Below are 19,755 nucleotides of genomic sequence, written 5' to 3'. Positions count from 1 at the left end.
AGGAGGGAAGAACGATCATTTTTTTGCTGCTTCCATGCCCACAGCGCTGGCACCGATCCTCAGAGATGGAAGAAGAATGATGGTCCCGAGAGGCATTCTGGGAGAGACGCCAGGAGAGAAGGAAGCCAGGGCTTTATTCTCCTGCCGAAGAAGAGGCAATCTGTGTCTTAAGATGAGATGGTCCAATGTGGTGTGAGGCAAATATATATTCTCAGGTAGAATGGTCACAGAGTTTTTCTCCCAGGTGGTGGTGGTGGGGGCGGAAACGCCCTCCCATCAGATGTCAAGGAGATAAACAACTACCTGACATTTAGAAAACACCTGAAGGAAGCCCTGTTTAGGGAAGTTTTTAATGTGTGGCATTTTAATGTATTTTTAATCTTTGTTGGAAGCTGCCCAGAGTGGCTGTGGAAACCCAGCTGGATGGGCTGGGTACAAATAAATAATAATAATAATAATAATAATAATAATAATAATAATAATAATAAATAAAAATGGCAGGTTTCTTACCCAAAGTTACTTCCCTCATCTCTCCCTCATTTGCCTATTATTTGGCAGGTTGAATTCACTCTAGAGCATTGGTCTTCAACTGATGGGGCAGCACTGGAGCTGAGCGATATATTGGCACATTGTCTGAAAACAGTATGGTGCTAGCCCAGAGATGGATGGATGGAAGGAATGACCCCGACTAAAGAAGAATGGTAAACCAAGTTGACGGACTATGCCGAAATGGCAAAATAATTAACCGGGAAGCTCAGAAATCAAGAAGACAAGAACTTAAAAAAAAAAAAAAGGGAAAAGTTTATGGTTTATTTATGAGACCATTGTATTAGCAGGATTTTAATCACACTTGCAAAAGTAATGGAAAGTTTGGAAGGAAAAAAATTTGGACAAGTATTGATATGTAGTTTGTAAATATTATTATTTGGACCCATGGAAGGGATGCGGTGAGGGAGGGGGGGGGGTCAGGAGATTCAGAGCAATCTTGATATTTGGATTTGGATTTTTTTTTTTAAAAAAATGTACTTTTTTTCTTTATTTTAAAAAATCAAATAAATAAATAATTGAAAATAAATGAAAACAGCATGGTGCTCAGATCGTGATACTGGTTCCAGACATTTTGAGCTGGCAATACATCGCGCCAGCTCAAATTGCCTGCGGATGGCAAAGGCGCAGGCAGGCAGGCAGGCAAACAGACAGGGTCTGAGAAAGGTTCTGGGTGAGGGCCTTCTGGGGCTCTATCTCCTGCCTTGTGTGCGCCTTTGAGGAAGCCCCCCCCCCCCTCTGGCTCACACAAGCTGGAGTGGTATGGGGGCTCACTCAGCTGAGGGGGGGGGGGAAGGTTCCTGCTGAGGAATTTTAACGAAGTGGGAGCTTGGGTATGGTGATGTATCTCGGTTAAGATACATTCCAGATATTGTGATATATCAGTATATCATGGTATTTAACTGCAGATATATCACGATATTGAAAACCAGATATCGGCCAGGACAACTAGTAGGCCACAGCCTGATCCAAGGTGGGTCCACGTGGCTTGAAAAGGTTGGGTCTACTAGGCCCAAATTGAGTCACACAACTTGAAAACTACATGGCATAGGAAATTTTTATTCACACCAGTGACTTGGGACATGTGAGATAGCCCAGTACAGCGATTTTAATCAAAATCTGAGATGTAGTATTTTTTATTTTATTTTTACAATAACAGTGGTTACCCAGACCTTGTTGCTGGTTGCAAAGTGGTCCTCATAACATTTAAAGCTTCAGGGCTTCCAAAATGTAGGTCTGTCAATGGCTGAAAGGGTGTCTGAATAACACACTTGCGGTATATGGCATATGCTTCATTACCCCTGCACAATGTGGCCTCACTTCAATTTTCAGAGGCGGAATAGCCCATTTTTGCAGAATTCACGTCGCAGAATCCACCATTTCTGGAAGCAGAATTGGGATTGCCTGACTGCAGAACTTTATTTATTTAGCAAGCTTGGCTACTAGGAAATTCTAAGGAAGTCCTCCACCCTCCAGGCTTTGTTGCAGAGGCAGAAGCAGATACAAAATGATCTGTAGATTAAAGCTCTGTTGATTGTAGTTGGACACTCTCCCCTCCTGAATTTATTGCCTGCCTCATTGGGCAGCCCTTCGGTGACGGATGACCATCCCTAGAACTAAGAAGGGGCACAGAATGCAGTGCAGGACCCCCAGCCCCTCGGATAGCCCCAAGAAGTAGCTGAGATGCTCTTGCAAGCTGCAAGTATGGGTGAGCAAATTCATCTGCAGCAGCTTGTCCAGGATCAGGGCCACTCCATACGGTGCCCAGAGAAGGTAGAAGAGCCAAGTGACGACCGCGGGCGGGTGCCACCCAGCCCTCTCCCACTTCAGCGCCACCTTGGCCAGAGCAACCCCCACTGGGAGGATGTAGAAAACAGCTATCCAGAAGATAACGTGAGTGAGAGACCACCAGAGCAGCTCCGGTTTCTGTCTCAGGGCACATATTGCTTCCCCGTCTTTACCCGTGCCATGGATCACGGCTACGGGGATTGCAAGCAGGAAGCCTGTGACCCAGAGAACGAGAGGCAAGAGGCAGCCAGGAAGGGCGGCCTTGGGCGTTGGACACACACAGGCAGCCACCAAGAGCCCCTGGGCAAACAGGCACCCATACTTCATGGCCTGTGCCGCCTGGCAGAGCCCGTTTCCAAAGGTCCAGCCCCAGCTGATCCCCGCTGCGAAAAACGGCAAGATGGTGGCAAAGAGGGCAATTGACAGCGTTGTGAGAATGAGGCCGGTTTGCTCCCAGAGCCGGAAGCGCATGACCAAGGCGATGGCCAAGGCGAGACTGCCGAGGATGCCCAAAGTGCCAGCTACCACCAGGAACGTTGGGATGACGCCGCCGACCGAGGAGCAAAATGTGCTGTAACACGGCGCAGGGAGAGCGCTGTCAGCGAGCGTGGTGTCTTCGTAGGGATAATACTCGGTCCAGGAGGCCAGGTCTGCAAAGTCAGCAGATTCCAGGACATAGCTTGGGCTCCTGTCCTGAAAAAAGGGCGAGACATAACACAGAGGTTTAGAGAGCACCCTTAAAAAAAAAAAACAAGCAGAACTATTTCAACCAAATGCAAATGCATGGATGATGTCACCAGAAGCAGTTGCACCGGGAAGGTCTGTAGCTGGCTCAAACCAATAACCTCCTCCCATCCCACAAGGGCTTGACGTGTCAATCAGCCAAAGGCCTGTTTGAAGAGGAACGTTTTTGCCTGGTGCCTAAAGGTGTATAATGAAGGCGCCAGGTGAAACTCCCTGGGGAAAGAATTCCACAACTGAGGAGCCACTGCAGAAAAGGCCCTGTTCTCGTGTTGCCACCCTCTGGACCTCTTGCGAAGGGGGCACACGAAGAAGGGCCTCAGAGGATGATTGCAGAGTCTGGGTTGGTTCATATGGAGAGAGGTAGGGATTAAATGAGATGGGGGGGTGGGACACACCATGTACGCCACCTTGAGCTTCTTGCAGAAATAAGATGGGATAGAATTGCAACCAACCAACCAACAAAATCTTAGTGGTGGCTGGTGCCCATTGGCAGGGTGGGAGGCAGGGTGTCAAAAATTAGGTGGAGGTAGAGCAGAGCCAATGGGAGGCAGAGCCATTCCAATTCCATTCCCTTCTTCCTCCATCTTCCTGCTGTGTTCTAGAAAGGCATCATTGAGTCTAAGGAGGAGGGAGCTGGGCAGAAGAGCCTGGTTGGGGGAAAAAGGAAGCAGGCAGGTGGCGGCTGGCCAAGGGAAAACCATGGTTGGTCCCATTTGAACCAGCCTCCACTGCCTGGTCTGCTGCCTGAGCCAAGTGGCTTCCTTTGGCTTTTGGAAAGAATGGCCTTGGGAGCCGCCTTGCTGAAGCGAAGCAGTTCTGGACCTGGTCCCTGCTGGCCTTGGGGAACAACTCAGGGATGCCGTCTTGAGGTCCGCCAAATGAAGTTTGTTTCCTCCTGCAGACCTGTACTTCGAACGCTTCCCTGTTTCTCCAGACTTAAGATAACATAAACATTCGAGGTCAATTTGTGTCTGGAGGATCAGGGAGGGAGAGGCATAAACCACCCTGAGCTGGATTTATTGGCTGTTGATGGGAAGCTAGGCATCCATTTTTTGCTTGTCATATTCACCCAAAGTAATTGCATTTGGGAAGGGACGCCCGCTACCTGGGCTTGAAAGGCAGGGCCACAATTTTCTCTGCTCGTAGCTTTTGACTTAACTTCTCTTTGTTTCCGTTCTGAGAAGGATGAGCTTTGCAGCTGAGACCACCTCTTATATCTGTCGGGCCCTGACTAACTGTAGGCTTGTGCAGTGATGTATGGTGCCCCATTGGGACCCGTGGGGCAGAAGGCAGGGAGCCCAACAGGAAGTGGAACCAGAGCCACTGATAGGTGGAGCCAGAACCAATGGCAGGCAGAGGCAAATAATTCTAGTTATTATCCCCATCTTCCTCCTCCCTGCTGAGTTTTACCAAGGAGTACCCTCCAACACTTTGGAGCCTAATTCTGGGACTCCATCATCATGAGAGCATGGCAGCCATTTTGGTTGCTGTGACCTGGTGTGATTTTCTGCCATGCCCCCTACCCAAAGCACCTTTTCAGGCATGGCACCCCAAAACACACGCTTTGGGGTGCCACACAAAATGTAAAAACGCATGAGATCACAACAACCAAAATGGCCGCCGTTCTCTTGTGATAGAAAATGGGATGTCCCCTTTTTCCCAGTATACTTGCAGGGTATGCAAAGGGCAATACTGAGACTAAGGAGGGGGAGGACATTGGCAGGCAGGAGTGCTCCTTCTTCTGGTGTCAAATAAAGGTCTGGGACCTTCGAGTATAGGGCGGTAATAATAATAATAATAATAATAATAATAATAATAATAATAATAATAATTTTTTAAAAATATGAGTTAGCTGTTTGCATCCCTTACACAAACTAAGCCTTTGAAAGACTGATCAGGCATTCTTGGATGTAAGGAAGTGTTTTGTGGGGAAAGGTGTAGGAAAATGTGTGTGTGTGTGTGCATGTGTGCGCATGCGAACGCACGCGCATGCGAACGCACGCGCACGCGCGCGCGCACGCGCGCACACACACGGCTTGAAGATCTCAAGGAGCAGTAGATCTATTTGGTCCAAAAAGTCATCACTGAAGGACACACTCAGCTAGCATGTAAATGAGCCTCCCTCCTTCATATTTGCTTTGATAACTTTATGCCTCTCCTGTCAGGCAGCGGCTCTGAATTAATGGAAATTTATTTCCCACCTTAGCCTTTTCTTAAACAAGCAAATTGCCTGGGAGTTCTGTTTGTTGCATACTAGGTGGCCTGGGGAAAGAGGGGAGCAAAGTTTTGGAGACTGGCTCAACTTGCAGAAGGGGGGGGGGTGAACCCTGGATCAGAAGACCAGGAGGAACAAAGATGGGTGAGCCACATTTCCACACCAGTTTGCAGGTTTTGTTTTGTTTAAGTCCCCGTGGAAATCATCAGCATCTAAGTGCAAACTTCTCTGGATGTGCACATTTCTGTATGCAATCTTGCCTAACATACATGTTTGCAAAGCAATTCTCCTTAATGCAATGCATTATTTTCACCAATAGGCTGCCTATTGAACACTATGCAGTTTCTTTCCCCCTTTTTTTGGCCGGTGAACTACATTGCAAAATTCAGGCAAGCACAAATTTCAAAAGGATGGCTGTGTTTCAGTTCTCAGATTGTTTTGGAAACTCCAGATTAAGAGAAGCCTGCCTTTTGGAGGCAAACTGAATCCATTTTCATCTCTAGCGAGTAGCAGGAAATTTAAAGTGTGGGCAAAGCAGTCTGTCAGCTGGCTAACCTTTGACAAAATGGATGCTTTAGCTGAGATTCCCCGGTTGGACCAGATGACCCTCAGGATTCCTTCCAACTCTACCATTCTATGAAAATGGAAACTTGAGTTTTGGCAATGATGTCAGTGCAACAGGCCTGATAGATAGCCTGAAAGCTTCTGTCAGGCCTATGACTTTGCATCAGACCTCTGCACAATCTCAGTAAGCCATGCCCTCCCTGGGCCTCAAATGGACCCATTTCACTACACCAAGGAACTTTCCTAAAGGGTCCCAGTGTAACTTAGGTCCACCTACGTAAATCACCCAAAAAGAGAAAACACCAGTTGGTGGCTGGTTCCCTTTAGGACTGATAGAACAGAAGGCAGGAAGCCCGACAGGAGGTGGAACCAGGGTAAGTGGCAGGGAAATCTAGGGATGGCCTGTCCCATTTCGCTGCCTGAGGCGAGGTGGAGAGAGGCTGTGCCCTCCGCCGAGGCCTTGCTCGCTGTGGTTGTGTGGCGGCGGCTGGCGGTGAGATCTCACCAGAAGTTGTAGCATGGGATTCCACTACGCAAGATGGCTGCTTCAGTCCACCTCATGGGCTGCCCAGCCCTCAGCAGAACCAACTCATTTCCCTTTGGTCCCCATTCTCCTCCCTCCTCATTTGTACAAAGGCAAGACCGAGACCAAGGAAGGGGAGGAAGCTGACAGGATTGGGATGGGCATTCCCTGGGTTGGCCCAGATCCGGTATTTTCCAGTTCTAAAGCTAAATTGCTGCCCCCCATCTTCTGGCAAGTGAATTCCTTATGTTATGTGTTTGGACGCCGACAAGACACACAGCCTTAGGAGGAAAGGCCTCCTCTAATCACAGAATCCACACCAGACTCTCCAGGAACAAAACAAATTATTTCTGTTTTGACGGTAATTAACAGTCAAGAACAATGGCCTGGCAGGACCAGTCTCCCCTGTGACTCTACAATGCAAACAAACTCAGAGATTGTCCTAGGAAGGCTGCCAATTTTGCCCTGTCTGGACTTGCGTTCTCATGAAAACACTTTCCATTGGGGGGTGGGAGAGAGAGAGAGAGACATCCAGCACATGCCAGTTGCATTAACACAGGAACTGGGTTCATCTTTTCAGAGGCTGTTGCCACCTTTATCTTCTTTTAAGCATTTAGACTCTTTCTTTTGATCGTACTAACGCCCTTTGCGCAACCCAAGGGCAGTTTGCAACAGGCAAATGGGGGGGGGGATAAATAAAATAAAAACAGCAGAATCCTTTAAAACAGGCATCTCCAATCTGTGACCCTCTAGGTTTTTGGCGTACAACTCCCATGATCCCTAACAGGAATCATGATCCCTAACAGGTGGTCAGGGATGATGGGAATTGTAGTCCAAAACATATGGAGGGCTGAAGGTTGGGGTGCCTCCTTTAAAACATAGCAACAAGTCACCAAACAATGGCGGTTATTACTGCTACTAGAGGCAGCAGTTGGGTCTCTTTTCCTCAAAACACCCTGCTGGAAAAGGTTTGTCTTAATAGGCCACCTGAAAGTATAAAGAGATGAAGCCAGAGAGGGCGCTCCAAATATGAGGAGCCACCACTGAGAAGGCCCTTTCCTGGCCTCTGTGCCACACTCCTCAAACTGAGGAAGGACCATCAGGACCACCCATCTTCTGGCTTTAGAGCACAGGCAGCTCAACGCAGTGTGGAATAACATTTCCTCCTTTGGCTTAAAATGTCTAAGAAAGCAGCTTGAATTGGGCCCAGAAAACAACCGGCAACCAGTTTAGTTGCTTTAAGAGATTTAGCAACACAGGGCAGGGCAATTATTTGGAGTACCTTGAGCTATTGCCAGGGCGGGATTGCAGAGAATAAGAGACAGGAAGATGTTCCACCAGCTCAAGCACAAGGAAAAGAGTCAGGGGATGTATTTCAGGGTCTGGTAGTGCTCGGGGGCTCTATGCAATTAGGGGAGGGAAGTTTTGGCAGAGCGGATGGAGACAGCGATCAGCTATTTAAAAGCGTGTCCAAGAGGAGAGGAATAGTTCTGTTGATGTGTGAAGTGAAATGTAGTTATCTTTGGATAATGGAAAGGTATTTCTCTCCGTGTTCCCAAGTTCAGGGTCTGGCAGTTCTGTTATCATCCCTGGATGAAAGCACACCTTTCTTTTGCATTTCATAACAACTGGAATATAAACATGTGTTTCTTGCTTGCAAAGCACTGTGTATGAAACTTCTGTTTTAAAAACTGATTCACGTATCCATTTTTATTTTTAGAACGTTGCTTTAAAAACAACAATGGAAGCAGAAGACGACAGTAGGTCAGTAATATTTGCACATCGCAAATACATACAATACAATAATGGGCATTTGAATTTAGGAATTCCAAATTTTGTGAATTCTGATGTGGGCTGGCCTGATTTGCATCTCTTGGACAAATGTGTGGCTCAGAATGAAATTACTTTTTGGATTTCATACTTGTCTGGATTTTGTGATGCAGTTCTTGGTTCACCCAAACATAGCAGAATGCAGTACTGGGGCTGGGGAACAAGGCAAATTGGTGTCTCTGTGTGTGTAATTTTACCCTTCCCAAGTCAACCCACAATATCAATAGAGCATCTGGGTCATATTTGGCCCCCCACAAAGCCTTGTATTGCTCTTCACTTTTCTGTCCCCTGTCTCTCTATGCTTCCCTATGTCTCTGAGTTTTTCTACTCTAGGTCCATGGGGCTTTCATGAAGTAGGCTGTCTTGAACGCTGCCTGTGGAGCACTGAAGAGTTCTGGATTTGTTTATTTATTTTACTAAAGCAGAGCAGTGGATAGTAGTTGTTTTAAGTTGAATACTTCCTTTAACTTTTAAAAAACCAGTATGCTGCTCTACTTGAAACCATCGCCATCATCAGTGTAGAGCTCTTCAGCATCCTGCAGGCAGCATTCAAGACAGCTTCACCTTGAAAGCTGAGCTGGGCAATGGATTTTGGAGTTTTAGTTGACCTAAGAAAGTCACTGCCCTAACTTGGATTATTGGGAAGAGTTACCATAGTTTTCCATGTATAACACAATGGTTTTTTTTATTATAAAATAATGTTAAAACTTGGAGGTCGTCTTATACATGGATAGTGCAGAGGGGGGACGGGCGATTGGTTGCAGCCGTGAGCAGGAGATTGTCAGCGGCGATTGGGCAGGTGATTGGTGGCTGCGACAAGGGCTGTTGTCGATTGGCTGCTGCTGCACCAATTGGGCGGGCGATTGGTGGCTTCGGTGATGCGTGTGATTGGCAGCGTTGGTCTGGCGGGTGAGCTATTTTTGGCAATCTGCTCAAAAGCGCTCAACAACTCTGGGCAATCTCCCTCCATTTTCTTAATTTGGAGTCCCCCAAAATAGGGGCCATCTTATACATGGGGGTGTGTTATACACGGAAAAATACGGTAATCCCTTTTTAACCTCATCTAACTTCAAGGCTCCTGAACCTATTTGCCTGCAATTTGGCTGGAGTAATCCACTGGGGAGCGGAGCTCCTGTACCTGCAAATTTCATCTGCTTATACCAAAAGAAAGAAAGCATAGATAGTTTTAGATCTGCCATAAGAACGAGTGAGGAACATAGAACTTATATTATAAATTATATAGATATAATATAATATTATATTCTATATTCTATATTCTATATTCTATATTCTATATTCTATATTCTATATTCTATATTCTATATTCTATATTCTATAGAGAGTGATTCGGAACTTAAATCACAGATCAAGGAGAAAACAAAGTGCCTCAGAAATAGATTGGATTTTATTATTATTTAAAAACACAGATTCAAGGCAAATCTTAGGCCCTTACACACCCCTAGTAAATACATATTTTGCAATACTCATTTTCATGCATTTTTTTATTAAAAAATCTAACAAATGCAGAAATGGAACAGGATTGACTTAATATATAAGACATGAAATTGACATGGAGCACATGGTAGGCTGCTGTTATTTTCCTCATATGACAGATGTGGTGAGGGGGAGAACTGAGGTTTGACCAAGGCTATCTACTGGGTGCTTGGCAGAGACAAGATTCAAACTAAAACACTCCTAGATTAGGGATTCCCAAATAAACCAACAAGAGATTCATTCACAGAGTGGACTCCGCTACACAGGTCAATTACCGTATTTTTTGCACCATAACACTCACTTTTTTCCTCCTAGAAAGTAAGGGGAAATGTCTGTGCGTGTTATGGAGCGAATGCCTACGGATGGTGGGGGGATCTGCTGCAGTCGTGAGCAGAGGATCCATGGTTCCTCTTCCCTCCTCTGTGGCTCACTTTGAAACAGCAAAGCGGGAGAAGAGCCGCTGAGTGGGGAGGAGAGAGGGACAGAGAGCCTGCTTGCTTTAAAGGAGCAAAGCGGGAGAGGAGAGAATCCTTCTCCTCTTATATCCCTCTTCTGCATTATTAGCAGCATCCTTCTTCACACACCCCTCGCGTGCTCCTTGTCCCTTGAGCGCTTTTCCTTCCCTCCCCACCTAAAACATGGTTACAAAGCACGGATCCACATGGATCCTCAGGGTTTTTGCACTGGGTCACCCCAAATTCACCATCAGATCACATAGCATGTCCATGGCTACAGCTTGCACCAAAAAAATCACGCACCCACTGTTGCCTGGGGCCGCAGTGGTGCAAAAATGTGGTTACAAAGCATGGATCCACAAGGATCCTCAGGATTTTTGCATTGGGCTACCCCAAACTCACCATCAGATCACATGTCTGTGGCCACAGCATGAACCACAAAAATCATACATCCACTGTTTCATTATATTTTTTTTCTTGTTTTCCTCCTCTAAAAACTATGTGCGTGTTATGTTCGGGTGCGTGTTATAGAGCGAAAAATATGGGTATAACATTATAAATGTGTTATAAAAATGTGACACCAGATGGCGCTGTAGAGCAGCGATCCGAAGTCAATGGTAAATTGCCCTGGGAGCTATATTTTTTCATAGTGGTTCTTTTCATAGCAGTTTTAAAAAAATATCTGTGTAGATCCAGCCTCAGTCTGTGAATTTGTGGTAGTAGATGGGAGATAGCACACCTATCAGATTAAATTTTCATATTGATTTTTAATTGCATTTTCATTGCTTCTTCCATTTCTTGTACTTTATTGTGTTACAGTTTGAATCCACACTGAAATGCAAAACAAAAAATAGTTATAGTTAACTAAACCTTTACTTGGAGTAGACCCATTGGAAATTAATAGATCTACATTAGCCATAGTTATTCATTTCAGTGGGTCTACTCTGAGTAAACATTAGTTGACTATAGCCTAAAAGGAGCAATAAAATACTATTATAAATCACCCAGCACAGTCCATTACAATTGCTACAATGGGCAGATAAACCATTAAGTGGTCCTCTAAGACCCTCGGTAATTTTCAAGTGGTCGTGGGGCGGGGGGAGTTTGGAAACCCTTGCGTTAGATCATTCTCTTACAGTGCAAATTACACATGTCTTTTGAGATTAGTGGCTACAGGCTTGCAGCCTTAGCCTTTGTGCTTCTTTCTTTTTTTAAACAGTATGCTTTAGAAAGTGCTCAACCCTATTAAGTCAGAGCTGAACAAAGCAGAATGCATTTTTTTCTCATTGCTAATACACAGTTTTCCTCTCTAAAGAGACTCTGGTGATCAGAGACTGGAGGTTTCCAGACAAACTGAAGGCCTGTTATTTCTAATTTGTAGAAATTAAGCGCTGATTTAGGTCTGCATACTGGTTGCTGAATGAAAATGGTTTCATTTATATTCCCCTCCCAATTGCCTCAGCGTGTGAAGAGTGGCTATTTTATAAATATAATAATCTTCCTTCCTGCACCCTTGGGATCTCCTTCCTAGTGTGAACGAAGATGGAACAATTTTTCACTAGGTCTCCTGAGATTCAGATAAGATTGCAGGGTTGAATTGAAATGAGATGCCTAGCTGGTCTCATCCAACTCTTCCTCAACCAGACTTTGGTTAAATCTAGCCTAAGTCTGTCTTTCTTTCTTTCTTTCTTTCTTTCTTTCTTTCTTTCTTTCTTTCTTTCTTTCTTTCTCTCTCTCTCTCTCTCTCTTTCTCTCTCTCTCTCTCTCTCTCTTTCCCTCCCTCCCTCCCTCCCTCCTTCCTTCCTTCCTTCCTTCCTTCCTTCCTTTCCCTTCCTTCCTTCCTTCCTTCCTTCCTTCCTTCCTTCCTTCCTTCCTTCCTTCCTTCCTTCCTTCCTTTCCCTCCCTCCCTCCCTCCCTCCCTCCCTCCCTCCCTTCCTTCCTTCCTTCCTTTCTCTCTCTCTCTCTCTCTCTCTCTCTCTCTCTCTCTCTCTCTCCATACAAATGCAAGATTTTCTCCCCCCCCCCAGATGCAGATGAGAAGCCCTGAGTGCAACATCAGCTCTCCCCACTGCTGATTGTCAGAAACTGCCATTCAGAGACATATTGCCTTCGACACATGGCCTTGATAGCTGAATACTCCATGGGTTTTATCTAACCCTTATCCACCCAAGTTCATGGCTATTGCTGCCTCTTATGGGAGCAGATTCCATACTTGAACTATTCACTGTGTGAAGTAATATTTTCTTTGGTCTGTCTTGGATAGCTCAGTTGGTTAGAACGTGGTGCTGATAACACCAAGGTTGCAGGTTTGAGCCCCGTACGGGATAACTGCATATTCCGGCATTGCAGGGGGTTGGATTAGATGGTCCAATGTCTATGATTCTATGGAATGTCTACAATTCTAGGAAGCTTCTGAGGATGTTCCTGAATTCTTGTGCTTCGGAAAAGGAAGAAAACATCTTGTCTGTGCTCTCTTCCCACATCTCTTGTGTTTTCCCCTCCAGCTTGCCTTTTCTTCTATGCTAAAAAGCCCAATATGTTGTAACTTGCCTTCATCCAACCCCTTGATTATTTATCTTGCTCTTTTCTGAACCTTGCCCCCATCGCCACAGCATACTTTTCAACCTGTACAGAGTATTGCATGTGTGGCGTCACCATAGATTTGTACAAAGGCATTGTGATATTGGCAGCTTAATTTTCAATTTCTTTCCTAATGATCCCTTGCATGGAATTCGCTTTTTTCCCCACAGCTGCTGCACAGCCAACACCTTCATCAAGTACTGCGTCCAGTTCTGGACACCGCAGTTTAAGAAAATATTGACAAGCTGGAGTGTGTGCAGAGGAGGATGGAAGGGTCTGGAAGCCAAGCCTTATGAGGAATGGTTGAGGGAGTCAGGTATATTTAGCCTGGAGAAGAGAAGACTGAGAGGTGGTACAATAGCCACCTTCAAATAGCTAAAAGGCTCTCACATGGAAGATGGGGGCAAGCTTGTTTTCTGCTACTCCAGAGGATAGGATCTGAATCAACGGATTAAAATTCCAAGAAAGTAGATTCTGACTAAACATCGGGAATAACTTTCTGAGGGTAAGAGCTGTTCAACGGTGAAATGGACTCCCTCAGATGGTTGGGGTTTTTAAAGAAGAGGTTGGATGGCCATTTGCAAGGGCCCAGCTCTGAGGGCCTTCTGGCGGTTCCCTCACTGCGAGAAGTGAGGTTACAGGGAACTAGGCAGAGGGCCTTCTCGGTAGTGGCACCTGCCCTGTGGAATGGCCTCCCATCAGATGTCAAGGAAATAAACAACTATTTGACTTTTAGAAGACACCTGAAGGCAGCCCTGTTTAGGGGAGTTTTAAATGTTTAATGTTTTATCATGTTTTAATATTCTGTTAGGAGTTGCCCAGAGTAGCTGGGGAAACCCAGCAAGATGGGCGAGGTATAAATAATAAATTATTTAATAATAATAATAATAATAATAATAATAATTTTTTATTTAGCTGTGGTTCTTGCATTACAGGAAGTTGAAATAGATTACCCTTGTGAATTCTATGATTGTGAGCTGTCCAGTATGACCCTCAAGGTCTTGTTCCTGGTCAATCACTGCAGTTCAGACCCCAGGAGTGCATATGTAAAACTAGGGAGTGATTGACGGATCGACTGCTCATCTGAAAGCAGCACATATTATTATGGCTGCTGAGAGTTGTTAGGAGACCCTCGGTTCCCCCCACAGAGTGAAAATTCCAGGAGTGGTGCAACAATTGTTCCCTCTCCCCAGGAACTCTGTGTGCTGTAGTCCTGTGAGGGGAATGTGGGTGGGGTCTCCTCAGGACCCTCAGCACCCATTACGAACTACAGTTCCCAAGATTCTTTCTTCTTTAAATAGCATAACCGTGCTTACACTGTATACAGTGGTACCTTGGGTTAAGAACTTAATTTGTTCTGGAGGTCCGTTCTTAACCTGAGGTACCACTTTAGCTAATAGGGCTAATAGGTCGTGCCTCAGCCATGTGATTTCTGTTCTCATTCTGAAGCAAAGTTCTTAACCCGAGGTCCTATTTCTGGGTTAGCGGAGTCTGTAACCTGAAGCATCTGTAACCTGAAGCGTCTGTAACCCGAGGTACCACTGTAATAGAGAAGAGGCTTCTGCCACATACTGGCAGATTCAGGTTGCCAAAGTTAAAGTGGATTTGGCTCTGAACAAATCCACTTTCCCCAAAGACCAGACTCCTTGCAATAAGGAAATTCGCTGGGAAGGTGTGCCATAGTGATTGTGTGATGATACGTCGTTGCATAACTTCCCCACAGGCAAATGCTCTGACGTCATCTAATCTCCCGGGCAAATAAATCAGGATGAACGCTCAATAAACAGGTCGTCAGGAAGCGCTCTTCCTCTTTCTTCCTTTGCACCCCCAATTCCTACTCCTTCCTTCCTTCCCTCTGATTTTATTCATTCAAAACATTGCAAACTCCCATCTTTTCGTTTTTGAAAAGATTTCAAGCTGGCTTCCAAAGGATTTCAAAGGGTGGGATCGTTAAAAGACAGTACAATGGCTAAATTGCAAACTCAATAAAATCAGTGAAATACAGAGGACAGCATAAAGCAAGGAGGCGCGTTGTAATAAAGACTCAGAAGCAGCCCTGGAGCAATTAGACCAGCAAACGAGCCTGGCTCGTTCTAGACCAAAGATCAACACTATTCCTATGTGCTGTTTTGCACAGTGACCAGTCAGGTGCCCCCCCCCCCCGGGAAGCCCACGAGCAACAGGCCTCCCCCACCGGTAATTGGAGGTAAACCTCCTCTGAAGATGGAGGAAGAGAGAGGAAGGCCATTGCTCAGTGGCAGATCAGCTGCTTTGCATGCAGAAGGTCTCTGTTCAGTCCCCAGTGGCAACTCCAGGTAGGGCTGAAAGACACTCTCTGTTTGAAACCCTGGAGAGCTGCTGCCAGTCAGTGAAGGCAGCACTGAGGTAAAGTTAAAGGGACCCCTGACCATTAGGTCCAGTCGTGGCCGACTCTGGGGTTGCGGCGCTCATCTCGCTTTATTGGCCGAGGGAGCCGGCGTACAGCTTCCGGGTCATGTGGCCAGCATGACTAAGCCGCTTCTGGCGAACCAGAGCCGTTTACCTTCCCGCCGGAGTGGTACCTATTTATCTACTTGCATTCTGACGTGCTTTCGAACTGCTAGGTTGGCAGGAGCAGGGACCGAGCAACGGGAGCTCATCCTGTCGTGGGGATTTGAACCGCCGACCTCCTGGTTGGCAAGTCCTAGATTCTGTGGTTTAACCCACAGCGCCACCTGCGTCCCTATAGTACTGAGGTAGCTGGACCAATAGTCTGACTCCATGTAAGGCATCTCCCTATGTTCCTATGTTGTACTTAGAAAACATTGATAGACTTATTCTCTGAGAATTTGTCTAGCAAACCTCCTTTTACCCTATAGGCTGATGACTGCTATAGCTCCATTGGTTAGACTAAGCCTGGTGCTGATAACAACAAGGTCACAGGTTCGATTCCCATAAGGGACAGCTAGATATTCCTGCATTACAGGGGGTTGGACTAGATGACCCTCAGAGTCCCTCCCAACTCTTATGTTTCTATGGTTCTATGAGTCTATGAATAGCGTGCCTTATAACAACAAATTTCGCAAGCGGATTATGCAGTGTGTCAAAGACTTTCCAGGGGGTTGGGCTAGATGACCCTTGGGCTCCCTCCCAAAGCTACAGTTCTGCGATCCTCGAGACAAAAACCCGAACCCTGCCAGAGCAGCCCAGCCATTGTACCCAAAGTGGCTTTACTTGCAAATTTAGCTGCAGAAATTAAGGAGGGTGTCGTCAAGAGCGATGCAGTTTGCTGCCTTGAACGATGTCGTATAACAGGGTCATTTTCTATATTGATATTTCAGTGCTTATGGATTGATTGCTCAGCCTCTTTCTCTGGCTTTCTTGTTAGTTTATATAAATATTGTTATTTCCAGAGCAGGGGGTGGGGGCTCAGCCAGACGTTTTTCCTCCTTCCATCTTTCTCTCTCATGGCATGTAAAAGATCCTCTTAAAACCCAATTTAAAAGCACTAAATCACCCAATATACTACAATCTTGAACAAATATATCTGCTTTATACTGAGTCTGCTTTGCACTGAAGGTGGCTTCTGCTGTGGAGAGGGAAGTGAGGGGCAGATGGGGCTTGTCAACCTGTCAATCAAGGAGAAGGAAAACTCCATAGCTAAACCTCTGCTGCCTTGTGGCTACGTTCATTCAGGAGAGTAAACCGTGAATAAAAATCTGTGCCTGCTGCCTTGTGGGTCATCTTTGGGGGAAGAATAGGCTATGGAGCAAGCCCTACACAAACATGGAGTCTGCCTCCTTCTGGCAACTCCTGCAGCCAAGCTGGTGTCAAACATATTGCTCTGCTTTCCTTTGGACCACATCAGCAAGGAAAGAGGGGGCTCGTCTTGTCATTTGGGCAGCCCAGGACCTTCATGCACACTGCTCAGACTTGCACCCCTGAGAGGTTTTGCTAACGCAGCAAAAACAACACAGGAGGCAGCTGTTACGAGTTACACCTGCAGCCACAGCAGCTGCTGTGATTCTCCAGTGGTTTGACTTTGCTCCCGGAGGCGCACTCCATTGTCCCTTGAGACAGACCGATGCCAACAGCAACCCTGAGTCCCATCCCTGGCCCCACTCTCTCCAGCATGGTGCTGCCTGTTCTGATTGGCAGAGGCAGCTAACTGGGGCCTGATTTCATTGGATCCTTTATCTGTCAGTTGAATGTGTCCTTAACTCTGAAGACACCTCTTGCTTTCCTTCTACGCAGAATAGAGAGGGTTGTGGAGGTGCATGTTGAACCTAACCTACTTTACTGAGGTGGAAATTACCATTTTCCCTGCCCTCTTTCTCTTCCATCTCCAGCCACCACAGGGAAGGTTGCCCAGAAAGACCCTCAAGCTGGGGAAAAAGTTCCCCGCCCTGTCCCAGAATACCATTACCCCCTGGCACAAATAGGAAGGCCGTTTCAGCCTCTCTTTTGCTGATGACCTCTCATCCACCCCAAATTCAAGCCCAAAACGTTTCTTTTTTTCTTTAGAACCTTTCAGCTCAGCATTAGTAGGAAGACCCTGAAATGGTGCTGTCAGTGCAGGGCTTAAGGTTGGACGTCTAGGACCCCAGGCACAGCAGAAACAAGAGGGCCACATTTTTGAAGTGACTGAAATCAGACTCAGTCCCATTTAATGGTCTTATCAGTGGACCCCCTTTTTAAAGGGGAATGGTTCTAGAGTCTAGACTTCCATAAGAGCGACAACAGGGAAACACACACTGCCCTGCAAGTGCTCCAGTTGGAGAACAGCCCTTACCAAAGGTGTCATTGACTTTGAAGATGCTCAGGATGAAAGGGAGAAATGTGCTAAGAGAAAGGCACACTTGGCAAACCCTCACCGTGATCAACTCCTGCCCGGAAACCTATGTCCCCACTGTGGAAGGATGTATGGATCCAGAATTGGCCTCCACAGTCACTTATGGACTCACTCTTAGAACCGTGTTTATGGAAGACAATCTTACTTGGCTACGAGTGATAGAAGAAGAAGAAGAAGAAGAAGGGCAGCACTGAGATGCAGGACTCACCATATTCACACAATTGCCCATAGTTGTGATGCAGAGACAGGCTGTGTCTTGTGAGGGCGATGCTGTTGTTGACCCGACTGCCTGTGAGAGGCGAACGAATGTTCTTATAAGATAAGGAAGGTGGAAAGAAAAACAAGAAATGTGTGCTCATCTTCTCCTTTCCTCAGCAGGAGAGAGGAAGCAAAGGACTTGTCATGCCAGCGACTTGCCGGGAACTTTGAAAGCTGGAGACAGTTGCCAGGGTGTAAATAATGGGGAAGTGATGCTGGGAAATGAGGATGTGGACATCCTGACATGAGCCCTATGGGGCAGTCAGGGCTGGTGACCTTTGGAACTGGCAGGGCGGATGAAAGGAAGGCCAGTGAGAGAGGTGGAGCCAGAATCAGTGACAGGCAGAGGCAACCAAGTCTAGGTTTGTCCCCCATCCTTCTCTTCCTCCCTTCTGAGTTCTGCAAGGGGCAACACTGAGGAGGAGGCAGGTTGACCGGCAGGACCACCCGCTGGGATTATTGCAAATAAGAACATAGGCAGGTGGGGGCGGCGGTCGGTGACTGACCCATTCACCGTAATGGACCACCCTAGAGTGAACGGGTGTCACTGAAACACTTTTGTATGAATTTGCCAGTGTTTCGAATGAAGGCCTTTTGTGGATTATTATTTTTTTTTAAATACTACAGTCAAATGAAACTGCGGGCAGGATTTGAGATAAGAGCAACAGAAGGAAAATGATATAATAACTGTAATAGAAAAGCTTTTGGTAATAGATACAAATATAAAGGTTTAAGTAGGAGTGGGGGTGGGAAGTCAATTTATGTAACAATGTCATTATTTGAGGTGAAGATTATTGTGAAAACGGTTGAATAATTTAATTAAAAAAAATATACTACAAAAAAAGAAAGAATTTGCCGGCATCTTGATTTCCTCCTTGCCCTGTATCCTCAGATCGCTTGGAAGGTTTTAGGCATAGCTGAGGAAACCCTCACCACTCCTTCTGGTGAAACAACGATGGTGAGATCCTAGCAGGTCTGCCAGGCTGGGGCCAGCCACGCTCCTAAACGGGGTTGGGAGCAGGAACAGTTTACACCAGCGTAATTTACCGCCCCCCCCCGGTGTAAATTATGCCGGGATAGCTCTGCCTGTATTTAATTTAGACAGTGCATAGGACAATATTAGGAATCATTAGTTTAAGATAAATAGATGAAAGCTTAAAAAAAAAAAATCACATTGGAGATGTCTGAAAATCCCCAGGTCACGGTGGGTTTAAATCATGCGCGCGGTTCAGAGGTAATTGGCTGTGTTGCAAATCCCTCCTCGACTCAGCCTCCAAAGGGGCACCTTTCTGCTGGCGAATTCCTCCGCCGTTTAGTAATTACTGAGGATCTGAATTATTCAGCAATAATTTTGTATAACAAACGAAGTTTCACACGCTTTAATTACAGCGGGGAAGCGCCTGTGCCGGCGCGCGTGTGTTTGGGTGTGCGTGTGTGCACGCTAAATTATTCACCACTTATCATCTCCACGAGCGACTATTAAGACGGATTACTCCTGGGACAAACCAACCTGTTTGGAATGTGTTGAATTATTGATCCCGACCGATTTACCTCTATTGGAGGAATGACAACATATATCTGCCCATCTTGTTTCCCCACCTCCCTTTCCTTTCCCCGGCCCCCCTCTTTCCAGTAAGAAGAAATCCGCATAAGAAGACCCTCTGCAAATAAGCAAGCATAATATGTAACCTCTTTTGCCATGACACAGATGCATGGAGACCAAACAAAATCGCACCCCATCAAAAATTAAGCCTTGCAGGGAAAGTGTTAGGTATGCAAAGCATTGTCGCTGGAAGTTAAGGAAAAAGAAGGGGAACAACAATTTCTGTGTCGCTCCTAGATATAGCAGTTCTCAGCATGATCCATTCCAGGGTGCAGAAGCAGAACATCTTTTCAGGGCGAGACTTGCTGGATCTGTGTGTGGCTG

At 46.1% G+C, this 19,755-nt stretch overlaps 1 protein-coding gene across 1 annotated transcript; it reads right to left on the bottom strand.

Moving 5' to 3' along the window:
* Window positions 1–1,940: 1,940 nt before the first annotated feature.
* ACKR1 (atypical chemokine receptor 1 (Duffy blood group)) lies at window positions 1,941–19,392 on the bottom strand. The gene is made up of 3 exons (XM_081843010.1): window positions 19,339–19,392; window positions 17,779–17,859; window positions 1,941–3,027 (listed from the first exon to the last, which is right to left on the bottom strand). Exons 2-3 carry the CDS (start codon window positions 17,797–17,799, stop codon window positions 2,122–2,124), a joined length of 927 nt encoding a protein of 308 aa, XP_081699136.1. The 5' UTR covers window positions 17,800–17,859; window positions 19,339–19,392; the 3' UTR covers window positions 1,941–2,121.
* Between the last annotated feature and the right edge of the window lie 363 nt (window positions 19,393–19,755).

Source organism: Podarcis erhardii (assembly GCF_964252035.2).
Source record: "Podarcis erhardii genome assembly, chromosome: 15".
In the NCBI taxonomy this organism is placed as follows: domain Eukaryota; kingdom Metazoa; phylum Chordata; class Lepidosauria; order Squamata; family Lacertidae; genus Podarcis; species Podarcis erhardii.
This window is presented reverse-complemented; position numbering and strand designations above follow the sequence as displayed.

Bases quoted from the DNA above. Each gene is read 5' to 3' on its own strand.
- ACKR1 (XM_081843010.1), bottom strand. From the start codon at position 17,799: ATGGGCAATTGTGTGAATATG. The intron at 3,028-17,778 runs GTGAGTCCTGCA...CCCTTTTTTCAG, and splicing joins TGGGCAATTGTGTGAATATG to GACAGGAGCCCAAGCTATGT.